We start from the raw sequence: 21,870 nt of genomic DNA on the forward strand, positions 1-21,870 counted from the left end.
TGTTACACGATAATTAGTATAAACGTTATAGTAATATTAAGTATTAAATGATTGAATTAAATTACGGCTATACTGATAAATTATTATAGTTATTGGAACACATTTACTTCAATTGATTTTTCATAAGTTATATTAATATATTAATAAATATGTATATATCCATTCATTCAGATTTTTTCGTTATGATTATCTTAAAGAGCATTCAAACATTATTGCATGTAGGTTAGTATTTTATAAAATACAAAAACATATTTAAAATGCAAAATACCTATATAATATACATGTAAGTATCTATATATAATGAAGTTCAAATTTATATTTGTTAACCTTATGAGTTTATAAATATTTGAAATCTGTTATATGTGCTTGGAATCAAAGTATCAATATTGAATCATTTGTATGTACACTGGACTATAAAAATATTATTGTTTTGTTTTTTAACGATTTGCATGCAGTATGAATTATTATTTAATATATTAAATGGAATGACATAATTTTAGATTGAGTTATTTCCCTTTCTCAAACTATAAACAATAATATATATCTAGTATGTATTATAATATAACATGCATACTGTATATAATATAATATATATTTTAGTTAGCAATGGTTGTGTTTTTGTTTTCAGTTTTGGATCATTATTTGTTTTTTGTGACTTAGCTAATCCGAAGTTTATTTACATTTTGTAAATGATGCTTAGCAAAGGGTTTCTGAGAAGGAAAATAGCAACTTAATTCATTGTTGACGTGTATACCACATTATACACATGCTTGTTAAAGAGCATAGTTTTATAATAATTTATAAACGATACCCAAAGTTTAATCGTTATAAAGAGCTACCCGTATCTTGCACTTGTGGTGGTCTACAACGGTTTACCTATATTATAACGGTGCAAGTTTTTATGGTATTTGTTTTAAGCCCAAAACGTGCCCGTATAGGATAATGCCCATATGATTAAATACAGTTTACTCTAAAAACCCAATATAATCAATATGGTTTCTTACAGCTAGAAAGTTAAATGGTTTAGTAAATTTTACACCAAACGTTATTTAGGATCCTGAAATTGTTGGATATTAGGTCGAAATGTTGTTGTATTGAATTAAATATTACCTATAAAGTTCTGTTTTAGAAAAAAAATAAAGCGTTTTGTTCATAATTTAGTTTAAACTATTAAAAAATGTAAGTTAAAATATTAAAATATATCGAGTTATCTATTTATATTTTTTTAAAACAATAAAGAACTAACAAACAATAATACAATAATTACATTATATTATATTTCATATTATTTATTTAAGTAGATTAAAAGTTTAAAATTTTCAATTTTTTTTGAATAATTGCTCACACTGAATGTTTTAATTTACTAAATATAAATTATATCCTATGAATTAAGTAACAGACTAAAATGTATTTTATCAATTACTTGTATAACTATTCATAAAATGTTTGTAAATGACACATCAATTATAAATAAAGATTAAATGATTAATAGCAAAGTATTGTAATTTAATATAGAAAATATATTCTATTTTATTTAAAATTTAAAATAATAGTTGTACATTATGGTATATATCATGTGTATTATAAAAATAGTATTAATAACAAATGTGTTAACTCTATCGTTATTATAATGATATAGTTCTTAACTATAATTTAAAGAATTAGACGTAATATTTTCAACTTTCTTACACTTTTGTAAAATTATCTTTAAAAACTATTTTTCTTAGAAAATATATTTTAACAAGCAGTCAAATTACATACTTTTCGTATTTCAATTAAAATGTATCAAAATTTTTAAACAAATCATCCATTTATCAATTCATAGAGAAAAATAGAAATTATTCTCGCTATCATGAAGTTCCTTAATAATAGAACTATTGGAAAGAATGACCATACTTGATCTCAACCGAATCAATCCGAAAAGTATGTTTGTTAAAAGTGCAATTAATATTGTTTTCATGGAATTAAAATTTAATTCATTATAATTTGTTATTAGATATCTCTGCAAAGTTAATTATCGATTAAAATTATTATAATTGAATAATACAATATTTATATAGTTTTAATAATAGTTTAAAACCATATTATATAAGTATCTATCTAGTCAATTGATTAGTATAAAAATGTATGCTAAATAAGTTTTTTTTTGATTAAAAATAAATACAATTTTATTAGATTTGTACAACACATATTGGTTATTTTTTAAAAAAGGTATTCTATAAAATTGATATACTGGTATTGTGGTGTTTCTGATCATGTAGATTTACTTTTTTGCAGAAGTACGATTTCCATTAAATACACATGTAATAAATGTTTTGATTGTGATAGTCTGTGACTTTATTGATTTTTTTCATGAAATATACTTTTATTTATTTTTGTTTTAATTGTATGTATTCATATTTTTTTTCTACGAATGACTTTTTATTTTTTTTGTTATGTAACATAATGTAAATGGAGTTTCTCTAAATAAATAAATATTATATAATATCTACTGTCTGTCTTCTCTCACTGATTAATGATAATGATTTATTGTTATTTATTTATTATTTTTTTTTTCTAACAGTAATTACATTCGTTCTGTTTGATTATAACACAATGTTGTTTTTACACTGTTTGTTTGTTCATATTTTTATAGTTATAAGCATTCATCAAGTAAAATATATTTTTATGTATTTCATTTTTTCTGTATTCTGATCATATATTTACAAAAAGGGTTGTTTCTATAAACATAAGTTTATATAATTAATAGTTATAATATTTAGTGAAAGGTATACTAACCAATTATACTAATTTATTTTACTGATACAAGAGCTTTTTATGAGAAACAAAATGTTAATATGATATGTTAGAATTGATTTGCAGAGATTCGATAGAATATGTTATTGATTTGTTGTTTATCTTATTTTTATTATTTCATACGTGCATAATTTCTCATTTTTTCGTAGTTTCATAATGTATGACATAATAATATGAATATACATTTTACTTCCAATGACAGTCCATTACATGTTCTAAACAGAATAATAGAAATGATGAATTGCATTCAATTTTATAAATGCTCAAGAAAATGAAGCTTGTTTATGGTCACTTATACTTAGTAAGGTTGTTTCAAATGCAAATTTGACATTCTTAATAAATTGTTGGCCTCGTTATTTACAAAAAAAATAAAAATATTTTACAGTGTAACGACATTTTTGTTTGAGCCTTATTTTGTAAAAATACAAGTGACAAATATCTGATACAACATTATAACCTTATTATAACTTACAACACATCGTATGCATGAGATAAATTCAATCAAAAATTATTCACAATCACGTTGTTTATAAAAACGTAAATAACGGCCTGGTAATTACATAATAATTGTTATTTAGGTAGTTGTTTTTTTTTTTTTGCAATTTAGACGACTTAAATATTTATAATATCTTTAAATACTTAATTATGACGTACACATAAATGTTTTTCAATAACGCCATGTATAACTTGTGCCTGTATGTCATGTCATGAATAAATAATAACCATAATAATGATAATAATAAAGTAATATTACACACTTTCAAATGTTTTAGTAGAATTTAATTCAAATTATACTTTTATACTTTTAAAAATAATTTTGATCAATATATCTAATATTGAAGAAAATTTACTACTCATCTATATTGGCCATTAAAAAAATATTATGTGTTCAACTTGTACGAGCAATGTTATCGATATTAGATTGAATATAGTACGCTAAAAGTACATGATACTATTGATGCACAGTGGTTTAAATTTAAGATAATATGTATTATATATATTTTGAAATTATTTTATTAATAAATATTATAATATATTCTATATTTGTTATAGTGTAATCATGCCTTTAATCAAGGTTTTTGGCAATCATTGTTTAATGAATACAATCGACGCAATCGATATTGTATTATAATAATGATGACACTTTAAAAAATATAATGTTATAAAATAATAAAATAATAAAACTCGTTTATCGATGACTTAACTTTCAATTGAAATTTTCGCAGTTTTTTGTAAGCACCAATATTGAAAAACTACACACGAAATATAAATTATTTGTTTTATACATTTCAATAATACAATTCTGAGCAACGTTCGTAGCTAGGTAGCTTTGCCAAAGGTAAACACGGATGGATTCATTTTACAGTAAAAGCTAATAAAACATATTATATGCTGTGGTACGAAAAAAGATACTCTGCACCCATAGGATATTTGAGTTGTTACTCATGGTGTTTCGAGCACTGAAAATCGATTTCGAACGATGCGTCAACGTCTTTGTGAGTAAACGCTAGTAAACACAATACAAACGCATAAAACACATTATTGGGTACAACTGGGCGTAAATAGTAAATATTTCTAAGATGCTATGCCGTCGAGAAAAAAAAACTGCCTAATTTGTTATATTATGTTAACCTCGGATTTATTTATGATATATTTTGTTCTTATACATTTAAATTGTAATTGTTTTATTATTGAGAAAAAAAAAGAAAACTCAAAATCTGGTATAATATAAAGATTAGATTTCTCTTTTAAAAAAAGGGAAAAACTTTTTGTTTGATGTTAAATATTAATTATTGGTTATCAAAAGTAAGTTAAAGAAACTTAAAATTTCTGATTTTCTAATTTTTCGCACCTTGATTTTACAAGAAAAATATATTTATTTTGCAAAAATATTTTTTGCATAAATTATACAAGCCTGTATAAATTATTATCAAAGCCGTAAATAACAACTAACATCTAAGAATAAAGAATTTCAAAATGTCGTATAATACATAAGTAGGTATCAATAATTTGAAATATTAAGTGCAAATAAACATTGAAAGTTTGTAAAAATAAAATAATGCCTTAAAATTTTGATATTTTTTGATTAATAAACAAGCAATAATGAGCAATTTTTGAAATATTTTTTATTTATTTTCATTATTTTAAAAATAAATAAAGGTAGATTATTTAAAATACGTATAATTTACTAAGAAAGACTAAATATCAAAAAAAAAAATTATGTTAACATATTACTATACACTAAACATGTTATAAACGTTTAAATGTTATTCTTTATAGTTATTACTATCCTAATAAAAAAAAAAAAACATCGATTTAGTCAAAAATCGAACTGCATAAATAAGTAATCTCGTTTTCTCGCTGTTCTATTTGGTTTTTACAATTTTTAAGAAACGTATGACATATTCAACTTTTGGACCCGCCAAATCACCTATGGACTAGTTTAGTTAACACAAAATATGAAATTGTTCAGGAAAAAAATCTCAACGTGTGATCGTTTTGTCCTTCTCTTATTCCTATTCGTCTATCGTTGTCCTCTTCCCCGTCCATTTGTATTGACATCGCGTGATAGAGCTGTTATGTACCTAATGCTACCTAACCTATAGTATTACAGTAGGTAGTTACGCGTGTAGCACACACATGGGCTGTTTATATATTATTACCGAATCGAACGTGTTTTGACCGCGAATATTGAAGATGATGACAATGACATTTTCTTCTATCACTTCTGTCATTGCAAACGATGAGGAAAATATAAATTATTATTTATTGCACTAGGTGAACGAAGGTAATTTTGTGTTTTTATCTACGATTCATACTTTCACTGACTTCGGAAAAACGCCACGTGAACATGATCCATGCGCACATTCAATGTATTGGTATAAAAAGGAGATCATTTTTAACTCTAGTGCAATGTATTCGAATATTTCTATCTGTCCCGTTTTGTTTAAAAACAAGCGAAGTGGCCATATCGATGCATAATTAATATGCCATGATATTCCAAAATCATATTAAGTGTTTCGTTATTAAATGTAAATGTATTTTTATTTGTTTTATTTTTGACAAAGTAGTACCTACTTATGTCCTATATACTTAACTTTAAATTCATAACAAAATCCAACACGTTTCCGTTTAATTTTTCGATCATGTTTTATTGTGTAATTTTTTAATCAAATATAATTTTATTTACCATTTTATTTTTTTCAATGGTCTAAATTTATAGTATTAAAAATATTCTTTTAGTTAATAATTAATACATACGAGTAGTACCTACATGCAAATAAAACCATGCAAAATCATATGCAAACAAACATATTTTTATAATAGTTTACTATTATTAATACACAAACACATTATTTAACTACATGAGTGAATGAAAAAACGTCATATTCGTGAAATAAGAAAAATATAATGTCTTGTTTAAATTTATGTTTTATTGATATGATTATACACATTAATAATAAATGGTAAATAAATTTAATATGAAATTAAAATAAAATGTATCAATGTAACGTTGATTGTTTAAAAATATATTAAAGATATAAAAACTAAAAAAGTCTATATTATACAAAGTAATCAGGATAAAAGCATATGAATATAATATATATATATATATTGACTAATAATTCAAAATAAAATAGAGAAACTATTAACAAACAACAAGGACTGCTGTCTAAAATAAAATTTATTTTACGAATCAAGAAGATATGATAAAAAAAATGTAACCTAAAAAGTAGATATCCATTTGCAAATTAAAAGTTTATATAATATTAAACATATTCTTAAAGATAAATAAATACTTTATACTGACTGTTGACTTTATGGTATTTGATACTTTTAAAATATATCCTAAAAGATATTTATTGATAATCTTAAAATATAAGAATCTATTAACACAGACAAAGAATATAATATTATCTATTTTTATTAATACTCTGAAAAAAAAATGGTATAACAATATCAATAATCAATATCTATATATATAAAAAAATTAAAAAACTATTATATTAATATATTATAAGTAGTATTACATAATACTTATTAAATAAATATTCATTGATTCTTTTAGTATAATATACATCGTTATTTCTACGTATTAATACTTAGAGAAGTTTAATCATAATTAAAAAAATAATAAAAACTGCGTACCTACATTATAGTAGAACTACATAAATTCCTTAAATAGTAGGTAGATAACATTTTCAATGTTATAATAATATAAATAGATGTTTAAATTTAATCATGAATTTATAATATAGATAATTTTTATTCAACCTTTTTAAAATTTTAAATTCATGTAGAAGACTAAATATAGGTTACAATAAATCTGCAATAGCTCCATATAGTTTTAATAATTTTTTTATACGTTCCTTAATAAATTTAATTCTCGAATTATTAAATGCAATTTTTAAACCTTTATTATATATGAGGTACAAAAAAATCACAATTTTCATTAATATTTTAACTGTTAATATATAATATGCAAAATTATATTTTAATTTTGGAAGTAATAATTTCTATATTAATTTATATTAATAAATATTAACACTATTAATATATATTATTACTTTTTTTTTATTATTTGAATACCAAATATTAATTGTGAATTACACAGTTAAACGAGCTTATTAAAGTAAACCTTTTATTATTATTTTCTAGTCAGCTACGCAGAAAAACAGTTATTTCATGTTGCGTTATATATTTTTATAGTACAAAAAAGTTATAGTGCATTCCCACATATACCATTTTATAGGTACTTGTATACCATTTTAATACATTTTAGTTATTTTTTTTTGAACAATTTCTTCGTATATCTCCTATGTATAACCCGTCAAAATAAAAAGGATGAAGTATATACCATACATGTTACTATACCTTTGTTAAATAATATATAAACACATTTGATTTTATTGAAACAATTATTTTATAATTATTTTAATTCATCTGAAAAGATAATATTGTTTTTTTGATGCTCTTAACTGTTATATTATATAAATTGAAAAAGCTCTAATTATAATCTATATTTTTTATTTATAAAATAAACTGTTTAATAAATTTTAGATAGTGTTGTTTGAATGGTGATGATTAACTGTGTATTTATAGTTTTTCGTTATAATCATCCGATAAACCTAAAAAATAAATACATACAGTAAAAATAAATTGAAGAATATTTGTATTTACTTTCTAATGTAATACTTTTGTTATAATTTCACAGCAGTGTATTTTAAATGCTGTAGGTAGTACCTATTGAATTTGAAAAACAAAATATGTATAAAATATGTTAAGTTGGATATCTATGTATCTAAAATCTTTTATTAGTCTTTATTTACTTACATGTAAGTAATATAGGTACTAATCATTTATATTCAATTACCTATATTGTTTTTTTTATCAAGTATCTTCATACTTGATATCATAATTTTGTATGATAAAATAATAACTAAAGGAATATAAATAGGTAACTGAGAAACGAAGGATATTGTATACAATTTTCAATATGTACTTTCAACACTATACATTGATTATATAAAATAAAAATATATAAATATTATATATATATATATAAATTAGAAACATTAAAATGTTTAATTATTTTACTTTCATGAATTATAATGGTAGGTTAACTACACGTAATCAAACGGTTGACATTTTTATGTGTTTTTATTTTTATAAAGTATTAAAAATAAGTATTTATCTATTTGGTGCTTTTATTTTTAATTAATGCAATTAACTTTTAGTTCAACTTAAGTAATCTAAGGTTAGTAACAATGGAAATTAAAATACTAATGTCATAATAATTTTAATCGAGTACCTACCTACAAAATAAATATAAATTAATTTCTTTTGTATTCCAAAGGGTATTTTAATTATATTATCTGTTTGGTGTACGGTATTTCACATAATTTTACAAACATGATTCAAATGACGAACGTTTTTCAAATAAGCTGTATGCTATTGTTATCGTTTTAGAATATTATTATTAAATAAGTAGATATTTATTTACAGGTATAAATTATATGATTGTCATGTTTGTATATTTATATTTGTTTATTATGTTTTGATGATATCCTAGAGTACTTGATTTTTTGAATTCTAATTAATGTTATTCAAATGTACTAATAAAACGTTTTTGTGAACGTAAGTTTAGGTCTAAAACTTTTAGTTTAAAATAATATTGTGTACCTATTGAAATAAACCTTTAGAATAAAAATTAAAACACGTAACATATGTATACATTCGTAAGTTCTAGAAATAAAAAAATTATAACTAAATTAGATTCTCCATCAAGTATCCTAGTTGTATTATTGTTGGATCTCTAGGTCTAGGATTACGCGTTATGAGTTTTTTCTTTGAGTCTGCTGTCATGGCAGACGTTAAATCCAAGAAACTCTGTTCTCAACAACACATGACGTTAATAAAAGTGATTTTACTGTCATAGTCCATAGAGAGTTTTTATATAATATTATATAATAAATTTAATATATAGTCATGAAAAAAGTGGATAAATGTATTTAAGTGATCAAAGGGAAAAAATATTAAATGTATTATTTTTTTGTCTGTTGACTAACTAAAAGAATATTTAAAAATAAAAGATTTAAGATAATATAAGTTAAAATACCTTCTTATTTATATTTAGTATGTACATATTAAAAATATTGTTTATATGTAGATTATTATGTTGATTAAAATGTATGAATGATAAAACTTGTGTCTGTTTTTACGTTTTATTTTAAAAAATGGTCCATTTCCAAAAAATTCATTTTTCTGGAGTCGGGGTCTTTGTTGTACCATTGTTTTTTAGGTATAAGTGATTTCTAAAACTATTGTTCTAAATTTAAATTACTGTATTTGACATTCTGTCCAGGTTAAATATGATAGATAATCGTTTAGTTTCACTTTTACTATTTTACAATATTTCCTAATTATTTTTTTTCCTTTACATTCTTCTTTTATAAAAAGTACTTTTTCAAAAAATAAAAAAAAAAAACTATAGGGATTCATATTTTATTACATATTTATTATTTTTATTTTAAATAACAGAAGCTAATATTAAACTCCTAATAATCTATATCTTAATATATATAAAAGAAAGTCGTGTTACACTATTTATAACTCAAGGACGCCTGAACCGATTTTGCTGAAAATTGGTGCGGTGGTAGCTTAAAACCAGTACACCGACATAGAATACTTTAAAAACCGATAGGCCCAACTCCGGGAGGTGCTCAAACAGACATTTTGAAATTAAAGATGGAAATTTTGGTTTGTTGATGGTTGCTATTTGTTACAATAATAATAATAATTAGCGTGAAAGAAATTATTATCCTTGAATTTTGTATTATTATAAATAATTATTTTGAACAAATACTACATTAAGTTGCCAAAAATGCAAACAAATGTCCGTGAAATAACAGCAAAGACCAATGAGTTAATTTTTTTTACAAAATTACTGTTCAACGCCAAAGGTTCTTCGTGACTTTCTTAGCCAGACCCGTTGTCGCACGTGTATCTTTTATGCATGCCATGAGCTTCCCGAGTTAAAAAAAGCGACCGTCGTTTTGTGAGCGTCATCGTACGGGTCGCGTAGTGTGTTGAGCCTCGCTCCACCGTTCCCTTTTCGTTTTTTGCCTTTTATGGGGCCATTCTTTCTTGTTAGTATAAGGTCTATGGTTATCTGCCGATTTTTATCACGATCGTATATATATTATTATTGTTTTGTTGTGTTTACGCCAAGTCGGGCTGAATATGAATATTATTTTACTATAAATACTTATTATCATTATTATACATTTATAACTATTGTAATTATTACACCATCATTATTAGTGGTCGCCCTATTCGAAATCGTCAGTGGCTCAGTGCATTGGCTATATTGGCAGCCAAAAACAACTATGATGTAAATACAATCAATATCACCATTTTAAACAAAATTCCAGGAAACACGACAACGTACCAGTCCATCGATACCGTTATGAATCGAGACGAAGTTGTCAAATATCCAACTGAATTCACTTGATTTTCCAAGCATGCTACTACACGTTCTAACATTGAAATTTGGCAAACCTGTTATTCTTCTATTTTTTTGGATACACTATATACATCTGAAGATTTTCCAACTGTCGATGCAAACCATGTTTTAAAAATCCATAAATTATTATTTATAACACTTATTAATATCATTATTGTTAAAACAGTATTAAAAAATATAATCGATAAAATGGAAAAATAAATCATTTCTGATTTTTAACGATTTATTCTTAAAATTCAAGTACTAATAATTAGTGTGGTTGGATATAATTTTACTACGTCATTCAATTCAAGATGAATTTTTCCATATAACTCAAAATGAAAATCAATTAAGTAAAAAATAGTAAATCGATTTTAAAAAATAAGCCTCAAATAAATATCTAAAAATAGGAAATTTTAGTATCCTATTTCTTGTATAAAAAAATATATTGATTGATATTTCTATACGAATATTCTATACATTATAATTCATTTTATAAAATTTAGTTTGGCAATAAATTTGGCGTTATAGAGTATTTTTCCATAGACTACAAAATTATTAGTAGAAAAATTAGAAAATCTACATATATATATATATATACTACAGAATTGATTTAAATGTTTAGGCAAGTTTGTTTGAAACCATTTTTCATTTATAACAGACATTGTATTTGAAGTATTAGAAAAAGACACTTAATTTTTCAAGGAATATTATTATAATTTATTAATCAGACAAAACCACAGCTAAATAAATCTTTATGCTATGTTTTTTTTATATATATAGTTTAATATTCCAGAATCGAAATATTGATTATGGCGGTGCTCAACTGGTTACAAATTAAATCCACAAAGTTTGAAAAAAAAAAACAAATGTATTATTCAATTGTAATGTTATTAACCAGGCAAAAAAATAAAATTATATCAGTGGGTCAACAATAAGACCTTCTAAACTTCTGAAAAAACCTCATACAATTATATAATTCTGAAGCAATACCAAAAGAATTCAAACAATTTCTTCCATATCAAAGAGAATACTAATATAATATAAATTTAAATGAATAATAATGTATTCTACTTTATTATGATATTCTTTTAATTTTTATACTTATTTTTGTTATAAACTATTTTTTTTTTTTTATGTTAATTATTTAAATGAAAATATAATTTAAAAATGTTTTTATAATAATATGATCTCTGAGGTACATTATTTTTGTTTTAACTTTTATTTGTCTTAAAAACAAAGATTTTGTTTAAACATGAAGATAGTAAGTTATATTGCTAATTGCTTATTATTGTTAAAATATCTATTATAATACATTTCATTATTAATATATGTTAATACTTGTTAATAATAATCATATAATGATGTACAATGTTCGTTTTATGCATATTTACAATACTAAAATATTTTAGTTCATAATGTCAAAATAAATTTAAGATAAAACAAAATGTACACTTTGTACCAATATAACAATTACAAGTTTTAAGTATAACTTAAAATTAAGATTCAAAATAAAATAAAAAATAAATTGAACTTAATAGTAATACACTTTATAGCAACTCAAACAATATTAAGTTCAAAAAATAAATTAGATAAAAACTATACTTTTCAAAGTTTAAATTATATTTATTTATATTTATTCATGCATATAAATATATGTATTGATAGGTATCCAATAAAAGCAACATTTATAATTGGTTAGAAAAAATAAAATAAAATTTGTTTAATAAAATTTTTATTTTTATATATACTGGTGAAAAAATATAATTATATTTCCATCACGACAACATGTCATCAAGTCATTAAAAGTTTTTTGTTTTTATAAAAATCTAGTAATATCTTACAAAACTCTTCTTGTCTTTTAAAAATATATACAATAGTCTGTAATATACCAATTAATATTTTATTTAGTTCCAATATTATAATACAATAATCACTAAATATATTATATTTAGTATAATATTAAAGTACTTATTTGAGTAATATATTTTATTAAAAATAAATAGAATAAATATTAATGTGCACTACTATTTGAAAAATATACATTTTAGTGTATTTTAGGACACTAAATATTATTGATAAAAACAGTAGAGTAACATGATTTCAAATTTTTCCCAATCTCGTTATCAAAAATCTAATTAGCTAAAAGTAGTTTCATAATTTTATAACGAAATATTATGATTACATTTTATCTTTCAGAAAATAAACAATTTAACGTAGAAAAAAGTTACCTATATTTGATTTATTTATTTAAAAAAAAAACTAATATATCAGACAGATAAATAATGTGTCATGGCCCGCGGGATGTTTTCCAATTAATTTTAACTTGCATTGACGGTCACATTATGCATATCATCATTTAGTATAAGTATTTATTTTAAGTAGAGGTACCGACTCCCTTATTATAGGTGCGTATTGAACTAAATACAATTATGGGAAAATATAAGTTAATTGTTAAATGTAATTGTAATAGAAAATACATTCATTAATCATTCGGAAATGTCTTTAAGTGACACTATATAATAACTTTAAATAATGGAAGACTGAAAGAGTTGTGTTTTCTATTATTATGACGTATTTGTATTATAAAACGGAACATATATTACAAGGTTGAAGGTAATGTACAATATTGAATAATAAATACATGTTTTATGGTATTGTAAATTAAGTGGGGATATAATTGTGGATGCATTGTGTTGTAATTTAATCCCATAAGACAAAAATCAATAGATAAATTTTTCATTTGTATCTTGATTACATAAACGACTGCAACCTAACCATTTTTATAACATACAATACAAATGATAGAGACAATTAGTAATTCTAATGAAATAGAAAAACTAATATAATATAAGACGAGTAGGAAAAAAAATAAAAAATTCAAAGTAAAGTTATATACAAGACACTTGTAGTATAAGTACTTATTTCCAAAGGACGTCAGACGGCCGATAGGGTAGTTGCACAATAATTGGTTAAAAGATAAACATGAAAAGGAACGACATAACGGGTGCATAAAAATTAACTTCTGCAAAGCATGAGAGAGTTCATTAATTCGTGAAAGATTATAGTTACGATAATACTATAATAATTTACGAATAACTTTTATTTATTTAATTCACATTAACCATTTCCGTTGCTTGTTCGACGATGTTGAAAATTATCGAGAATACGCACGTTTCGTTACATGAAAATAATATACGCATATCATTAAATATAAGTGCACTACAAATACAAGTCGCCTGGCGCGTCATTGCATTATAATGTAACCGTGTTAATATAAGTATGTAAAAGTGCAAAGACAAGTAGCTGTGTCATTAAACCAGGTACCGGAAACGTACATAAAAACGCAACACTATACCATTCAGACCGAGATTTTGAGTGAACAAATAGCAGTAGGTCCTCCGTGTTATGTTTATACGAGCGTATATCTAACGAGACAATATAAGGTAAAAAAAACGTCTTTCTGTATTCGATCTACAGTTTAAAAAAAAAAAAAAAAACGTATACAAAGTATGATAATAATATTATAACTGTGCCCCCCCCCCCCCAATCGATTCGGAAATAAAGTCTGATTACACAAAAATATCGTTCAATAATTTATTACTCTATAAACGTAAACGTAAGTTTTCACTGTCTGAATGCTGAAAACGAACTCGGAAAAATCCGCCAAAACGTCGGCGGGATACGCGTGTGCGGGTGGTGCAGGGTGAGTGATGGGTGTGTGTGAGTCGGTCACCAGCGGACGTCCGGGGGCGGTCGTTCGCTCTGCAGCTGCGACACCCTGAACCGGCCGACCGAACGGGACGACGGCCGCCGCGGTGGCCGGGTGGGCTTGGTGGTCGGCGGCGGCCGCGGCCGCGGCGTGGTCGGCCGCTTCGTGGTCGGCGGCGCCGCCGACGACCGCGACTTCCGGGACTTGCGGTGACCGTGGACGCCGCGACCGCACACCGTCGCGGCGGCGGCCGACTCCGTCGACCGTTCGAACTGGTCCAGCATTTGGTGGAAATGCCTCTCCAGCTCGTCCATGTCCACGGGCGGCGGAGTGGTGGTCGTCTCGGCGGCGGCCGCCCTGTTGGCCAACGCTATTTCCACGCACTTGTCCAACAGCAAGTCGACCACGTCCATCGCCTGCTCGTCGACGCCGTTCTGTGCGCCGAACAGCTTGAGCGCGCCGATCACCTCTTTCTTCTTGTCGCGCAGTGTCCGTTCGACGGCCGCACCGTCGCCGCCGCCGCCACCGGTGGTCGTTTCGCCGTTGCCGATCATCCGGCGCAGGCTGTCCGACACGAACTTCGCCTTGGCGGACGCCACGTCGTCCAGCCGAGGAGTGTTGGGCGAATCGCCGCCGTCGTCGGCGCCGACCCCGCGGCCGTCCACGCCCTCCGACTCGACGATCTCGGCGTATAGGTCTTGTATGGCTTCTTTGAGGGCTTCCGCCCCGTAAGCGCCGCCGTCACGGTCGTCGACCAGATCGTCGGCCCACTCGACCGCGGCCACCGTCCACGCGATGACCGTCAGCGATACGACCAAGAGGATCGCAAACAGCGTCATGCCTTTGAGCCACAACCTAAAGTCCGTTACGAAAAGCTCTCGTAACAGCGTCGTTCGCATGGCATACCGTCACGGAGTTTGTCGCCTGTGATCGATTTCGATTTATCTTTTTTGCAATTATTCTTATTGTTATTATTATTTTTATTTGTTTGTACCGTCGCATAGTTCGACGACCAACAGGCGACGGTCGCCCGGCGACGTGTCACGCGCCAATAATAATAAAACAGTAGGTATTACTCGAAAAAAACGAAAAACGGCTTTCTGGTCGCAATCGCGTTTAATAACAGCGCTTACCGTCCTTCGTCGCGATAACGCAGCAGCAGTAGTTGGTCGTTTTAAATATATAATTTTATTGCGTATTTTACCGATTTCTGAGACGACGGTTGTGTACGACGCACGTAACTATACGCCACTGATGATGAAACCGTCCGTATGACGATATAGGCAGACGCGCACTCGTGTTTCTATTCAAAATATGATATCTCAGTACCTACGGCGAATCGACGACATCATACACACTTGATATTACATTTCACTAAAACATTTCGTTCGTAATTAAAATAATTGCGATGAAAGAAACGAAAACATGTTTGTCGCTTTTTAATATATATTATGTATAATATAATATACTTTTGAAAAACTCTTCTAGGTTTTAGAATAGAAAAACGATTCAAAACGACAATCGTTCACACGCATACATTACGTTTGTACATTACATTGGTCTATATTTATTTTTATGCTATTATTATTATTTTTTTTTTTTCATTTGCCGTTTCCCCTGTTTAACTGTGGTAGTGATCGCTTCTCATCTTCTTATAATATTAGAAGGCAAAGACTTTAATAGTACAAGACTTTATAGTACCATGATTATACATTGTAATTAGTGTACATTATACACTGTGTATTGCATGTTCCTATCGGTTGTTTACAATAGCTCGTTAACTGCTGCAGTTGTACATTATTTTGTATTTAAATGCAAAGAGTCGTTTTTCAATAATCGTCCAACAGTTCTACAACTGCAAACCACAGATTCATTTTTATTTCCTCGATTTGTGCATTTACGTTATAACAATACCAAATCATCGCTTTTTTATATGCTACAAAGATGTCAATAAAACCAAACACTTAATATTATAATAGCTATACTTCTTTTATTATTTCCATTAATTTTATTACAGTTACTAGAATTTATATCACTACGGTCTATATTATACGACATTATGAATAAACACATTACTTTCTACCTAATCCGTGTACAGTCCATCTGCATCGTTTATTAGCCAATTAACTTCACATAATAACATTACTTTTATTTGCATTGGCAATATATTGCTAGTATTTACCTAATAAGGTATATATTATTATATTATAACTTTACTGTTTCATACTATACATTAACAAAATAATTATTATGCATAATTACTGAATATTACAATAGTTATTTAAATTAAATAACAATAATACATATATACTATATATAGCAATATCAAATAACTTAAATCATACATATTATTCTAATTGCATTTATCATATTCTATAATTTGTGACATGTGCATAATGCATATACATTTTAATGTATATTTTGCGTTAGGTTAGATGTTATATTTTGTTGTATATTGTTATACGTAAATTATAGAAAATATATTTTAATACGTGTTAATGTTGAAAATACATATAATGCGGGAAATATTTCTGTTTTAGATTATTGAAGTATTAATATCCTGTACGGGTATTTTTAATGGTTGCTGTATTACGTGCTCATCGAACAATATAGTATATTGTATTAATAATCTCATCCGCGTTTGATCACATTTTTCATGTGTTATAAAATTATTACTTCGAACAATGCGGATTAACACGTTATAAACTTATAAATTATTATTTTATCATACTTAATATTTGTATAGCCCTTTTGTCGAGTTATTATATTATGTATATTTTATTTTCTTGAAATGTATTCTATTGATTTTCGCGTTTAACATATGATTATATACAACCAGTGCACGTTGAAGTGGAAGAAAAGTACTGAGAAAGTTGAATTTAATGAGAGATGCCAGAACGAATAATATATTTTATTCGTTTCGACACGAAGACTTAATAACATATAAATTATAATGTATCATTATTCATTATTAAAAACTACAACGAGTACACTGAGCAATTTGCATACAAAATAGGTAGGTACTATATCCTCCACAAATCATGGACGTTAAATATTTAATTTATATTGATCGTAAAAAAAATGTGTATAAATAAAAATAAACTACAGTCGATAGCTAAGTTTCTGTGTAATATATAAGGTGAGTCTAACCTCTAAAATAGATGACGTTATTATTTTTGTCTTTTTTAGTGCTACAACAAATTACTTTTCTTATTGTTTATTTTTTTCTTGCAAATACACAACTAAAGCCTTATATTTAGTTACCTAGTTAAAATGCAAGTGTTTAAATAAATGTAATTTTAAAATTATTTTAATTACTGTGGTAAATTATTTTATTTTTTAAATTTATTACTATTCTTAATTTCTGTTCACATAAATATAATTGTCTTTTAACTTAGTGTTGTATTATTAAGCAACAGCTCCCATCAACACATTTCCATAAACAATTTGTATGGTTAGCTATATAATAATTTTAATTGTCTCCAATTTTTGTAGTTAAAAGAGTAGACTCTGTAAATTTTCCAGCTTAAAAATTCCTCATCTATTTGGTTCATCGTATGGTATAATTTTATTTAGTTTATTTGTTTATTATTTCTTTTGTCGTACATTTCCTATATAAGGTTTACTATTGGTTTTTCAATATATATAACCAAGGTTTAATAAATACACATAAATGCATATAATAACTATTATATACATTTTAACTTCAGTTATTTTATTTAGAATTATTGAGCTAAAATATTTAAAAATGATAGCAAGTAATATCTATTATAATAGATGTAATTCATATATATATAATATATTGTATTTTGTATAAAAGTTAAAAAATAACACAATATTTTATCCATTTGTTTTATTTTATGTTTTATAGTTTAAAAACAATTATTAATATTTGTTAATAAGAAAATATTTTAAATATCAAATATGATGTAAAATTGTGTGTTCAATTGTATGTAACTTTCAAATAAATGAATAAATAAAAAATAAACCAATGATTGTTTGTACAGAGTTGGGCTTAAAATAATGACAATCAGTATAGAAATAGGTACATAAATCTTACCTTAAGAAATCATATATGTAAAGTAAAGATAATTATTCTTAAAACTAATGGCATGTTGTATACTGTGATCGTATACAAACACAAATATTATTATAACTGTCAAAAAATAATATTTTTTTATGTACAATTGTCTGCAAAATATTATTCATACTAACGGTGGGTACACATCTATAATATATCTTATACGAGTAACACTGTCAATATATTATTTTGCAATTTCTATTGGTGGTTTATTGACTTGTGAAACGTAACAGTTAAAGACCTATATGTGAGAAGTTTCAATTACAATTTTTAGTGATTTCAGTTGACTGCAATTAGACTTTCAAGTTTACAATATTTGTATATTTTTGTTTATATTTTCCCTTTTAACATATTTCAAGTAACGTCGATCATAATTGGAGACATCTGTGTATTTTTTAGACATCAGCTGTAATATAGTATACGAGCAACATTTTATTACAAATATTTAAGAGTAGAAAACGCGTACACTTATGAAGTATATCATCACTCGTCTGGTATGGTCGAAAAATGAAGCCAGAAACTATTTGTTATTCTGAAAGACAAGATGACATATTTCAGATTGCTTTATAGACCTGTTTGTGCAAGCGTGTGCAAGGCGTTTGTAAAAAGTTCAATGTGACATGTTGATGAATAGTTTATATTCCAAAATTCTATAAGTATGTATACATAAATTACCTTGACAGTGTGCTAAAAAAAGTATTTTCTGGAAAGTTAAATTCTTAGTTACCCACGTTAAATTAGTACTGGTGCAATAAACATTAGGTTTTTCGATAAATACCTGTATAACTTTAAGTCTATATTTTTATCCATAACAAATAATATCCTTTTGAGAATGAAATTATAAATTTTTGTCATTTTAATTTGTATATATTTCATCCTTATATTGAGATAAAATTGTTTCATTTTATATTTACTAAATAAAATAAATAAAAGCCATTGGATTTATTTCAAGTCAAAACAATAAAATAGTGGTGAAAATGAAAAAAATGATTCAAATCAGTTAACAAATTAAAAAGTATGAGTTTAGTCACGCTATTTATATGCCATGTGGTATACATTTCTGTGGCAAAAACATTGTGAATATTTAAAATAGTAATAATATAATGATTGTATTAGTATTACTTTTAGAGTACTTTTGCTTTGTAATTGGAACACGTGTTCAAAATAATTAGTATTTAAGTATTCAGAGTATGTATGTATTCAAATATTTAAAAAAAATATATTTAGAATACGTATCTAAATATACAACATTTTGTCAGTTTTGGAATGTATGGAATTTAACGTTAATTGATTTATGTATACAAATTAATAATACATCAATATAATCCTCTAATTTCTTGTAATTAATAAAAAATAATAATAGATCAATACAAGACGAAAACCGCATGTGACAAGATTATATTGATTTTAGGTGGCTAATCCAAATCATCGCGTGGTTCACTTTGGAAAGGAATTATTGTTTTGTGGGTCATATACAGAATTATGTATTTTCATATAATATTTAGACCGGACACAAAAAAGAAATATATTTATTTTGTAAAAGTGTGATAAATCTCGAGGACAATTAAGTTATCCAAGGTGTTCCATGAATTGTCCACTCGTGTACTACATTAATGTTAAAATATAATTACATTGAGATCAATGGACCAATTAAATTTCGTATAAATAGAAAAACTATTTCAAAAACATGTTCATATAACTATAGTTTATAATGTGCCGGATTTTCAACATAAAATTTTCTTTTCCACATAGGTATAAATTTAAAATTTAAAATCATTGTTTGAGTTCAGAAATGATTTTTTAATGAGTAAAAATTATAAAAACAATTATTCAGAATACGTATTCAAATAATTTTTTCAAAACATATTCAAACGAGAAAAAGGACTAAAATGCATTTATTCGAATATTTTATAACACTGTTTTATACTTAGGTAGGTATTTTAAAATGATTATGGTAGTCTCGGAGACCGTGTTAGATAAATTTATTTAACGAGAACGACACCTGTCGGATTAACAACGGCACCCTCTTAGTGCACCAAAAGTATATGGTACGCGTCATGTCCAGTACGGACTACTCTATGCGTCCGATGATTGGTAAACTTTACTGTGTATCCTATTATATTGTTCAATCCCGGGTGTATATAAGTACAAAAGTATCTATATATATATATATAACAACGATCGTCAGAATAGTACGATTGACGTGAGAGCAGGGAAACCGTTTCCGATTTCAACGGACCGATCAGTACATATATATAATATGTACGGGGGTAAAAATAAATGGAATTCAGATCTCATTTTGTCGGTTTGCCGTACCTACACTAGATAATTCCACTACACCAAAGCGATACACTGTATATCTATCAGAAAAAGTATAAAATATATTATTATGAGTGTACAGTCGATTCTCAGGATAACTAGAAATTTAAGGAGAACGAAAATAATTACAACTATTGATAGGTCGGGTTATGCAAAGGGTGTTTAATAACTTTTTGAAGGTAAAATGTTTTAATTTTTTCGAAAAATATAATAGCACATTTCAAAACACTGAGAATAGTTTGAATACCTGCTAATAATAGAATTCTATAACGTACGATATTGATAAAATAGCACACAAATACCTAGTAAAATTCTATTGATATCGTTTTTTCTAAGTATCGTTCTCGTATACTGTTATCATAAATAATAATTTAAGAAGACTAGAATTTTTCGACGTGTGGTCGCGAGAATCAACAAGTCGTGATTAGACTTTTAATTTGTCTCTTGACAAGCAAATTAATTTCTCGTTGGTTTACTGGCTTAGTAGAATATTCTATGATAATTTGATGGCATTCGACGCAACTAACACATTTTTAAATCAAATGACCTTTTACATATTCTTTGTTCTGTGTATTATACACTCTTATTTGTCTTAAAGTTGTGTACGGAAAATATTCTTCAACCGCTTACATACCTACTATTATTTAGTTTAAACTTTGAATCGCTCGTTTGTAGCATTTTAAATAAAGTAATAAAATAAAAATTTCATGAGACAGAGTTCGTAATCATTGTTACAACTTACAATAATGTAAAATGGTTCATTAGTATAAATATAAAAAAAAGTACAAATATTCATATTATTAGGTACCATGTTTCGACAGCAAGTGGCAAACTACATTTAAAAGTTCTTACTAATAAAGGTAGATATAATAGGTACACATTTAAATGTAATGTACATTATTATTTTTTCTTCTGTCGTTAAATTATTGTTTATCCAACCGAAAAAGTTATTGAACA

The 21,870-nt window shown here is 26.3% G+C and overlaps 1 protein-coding gene across 2 annotated transcripts in view; it reads right to left on the minus strand.

The window, feature by feature from the left end:
* The window catches only part of LOC126551985 (uncharacterized), a 125,827-nt gene that overhangs the window by 14,697 nt on the left and 89,260 nt on the right, over positions 1 to 21,870 (minus strand). Inside the window, exon 2 of one of the 2 annotated variants that reach the window (XM_050206415.1) lies at positions 7,444 to 7,925. The exons of the other annotated variant lie outside the window; for it this stretch is intronic. Within the exon in view, the coding sequence (XP_050062372.1) occupies positions 7,894 to 7,925 (32 nt within the window). The 3' untranslated portion in view covers positions 7,444 to 7,893. Of the gene's footprint in view, positions 1 to 7,443; positions 7,926 to 21,870 lie in introns of those variants that run through there. 2 annotated transcript variants of the gene reach the window in all.

The sequence above is a fragment of the Aphis gossypii genome, chromosome X (assembly GCF_020184175.1).
Source record: "Aphis gossypii isolate Hap1 chromosome X, ASM2018417v2, whole genome shotgun sequence".
In the NCBI taxonomy this organism is placed as follows: Eukaryota; Metazoa; Arthropoda; class Insecta; order Hemiptera; family Aphididae; genus Aphis; species Aphis gossypii.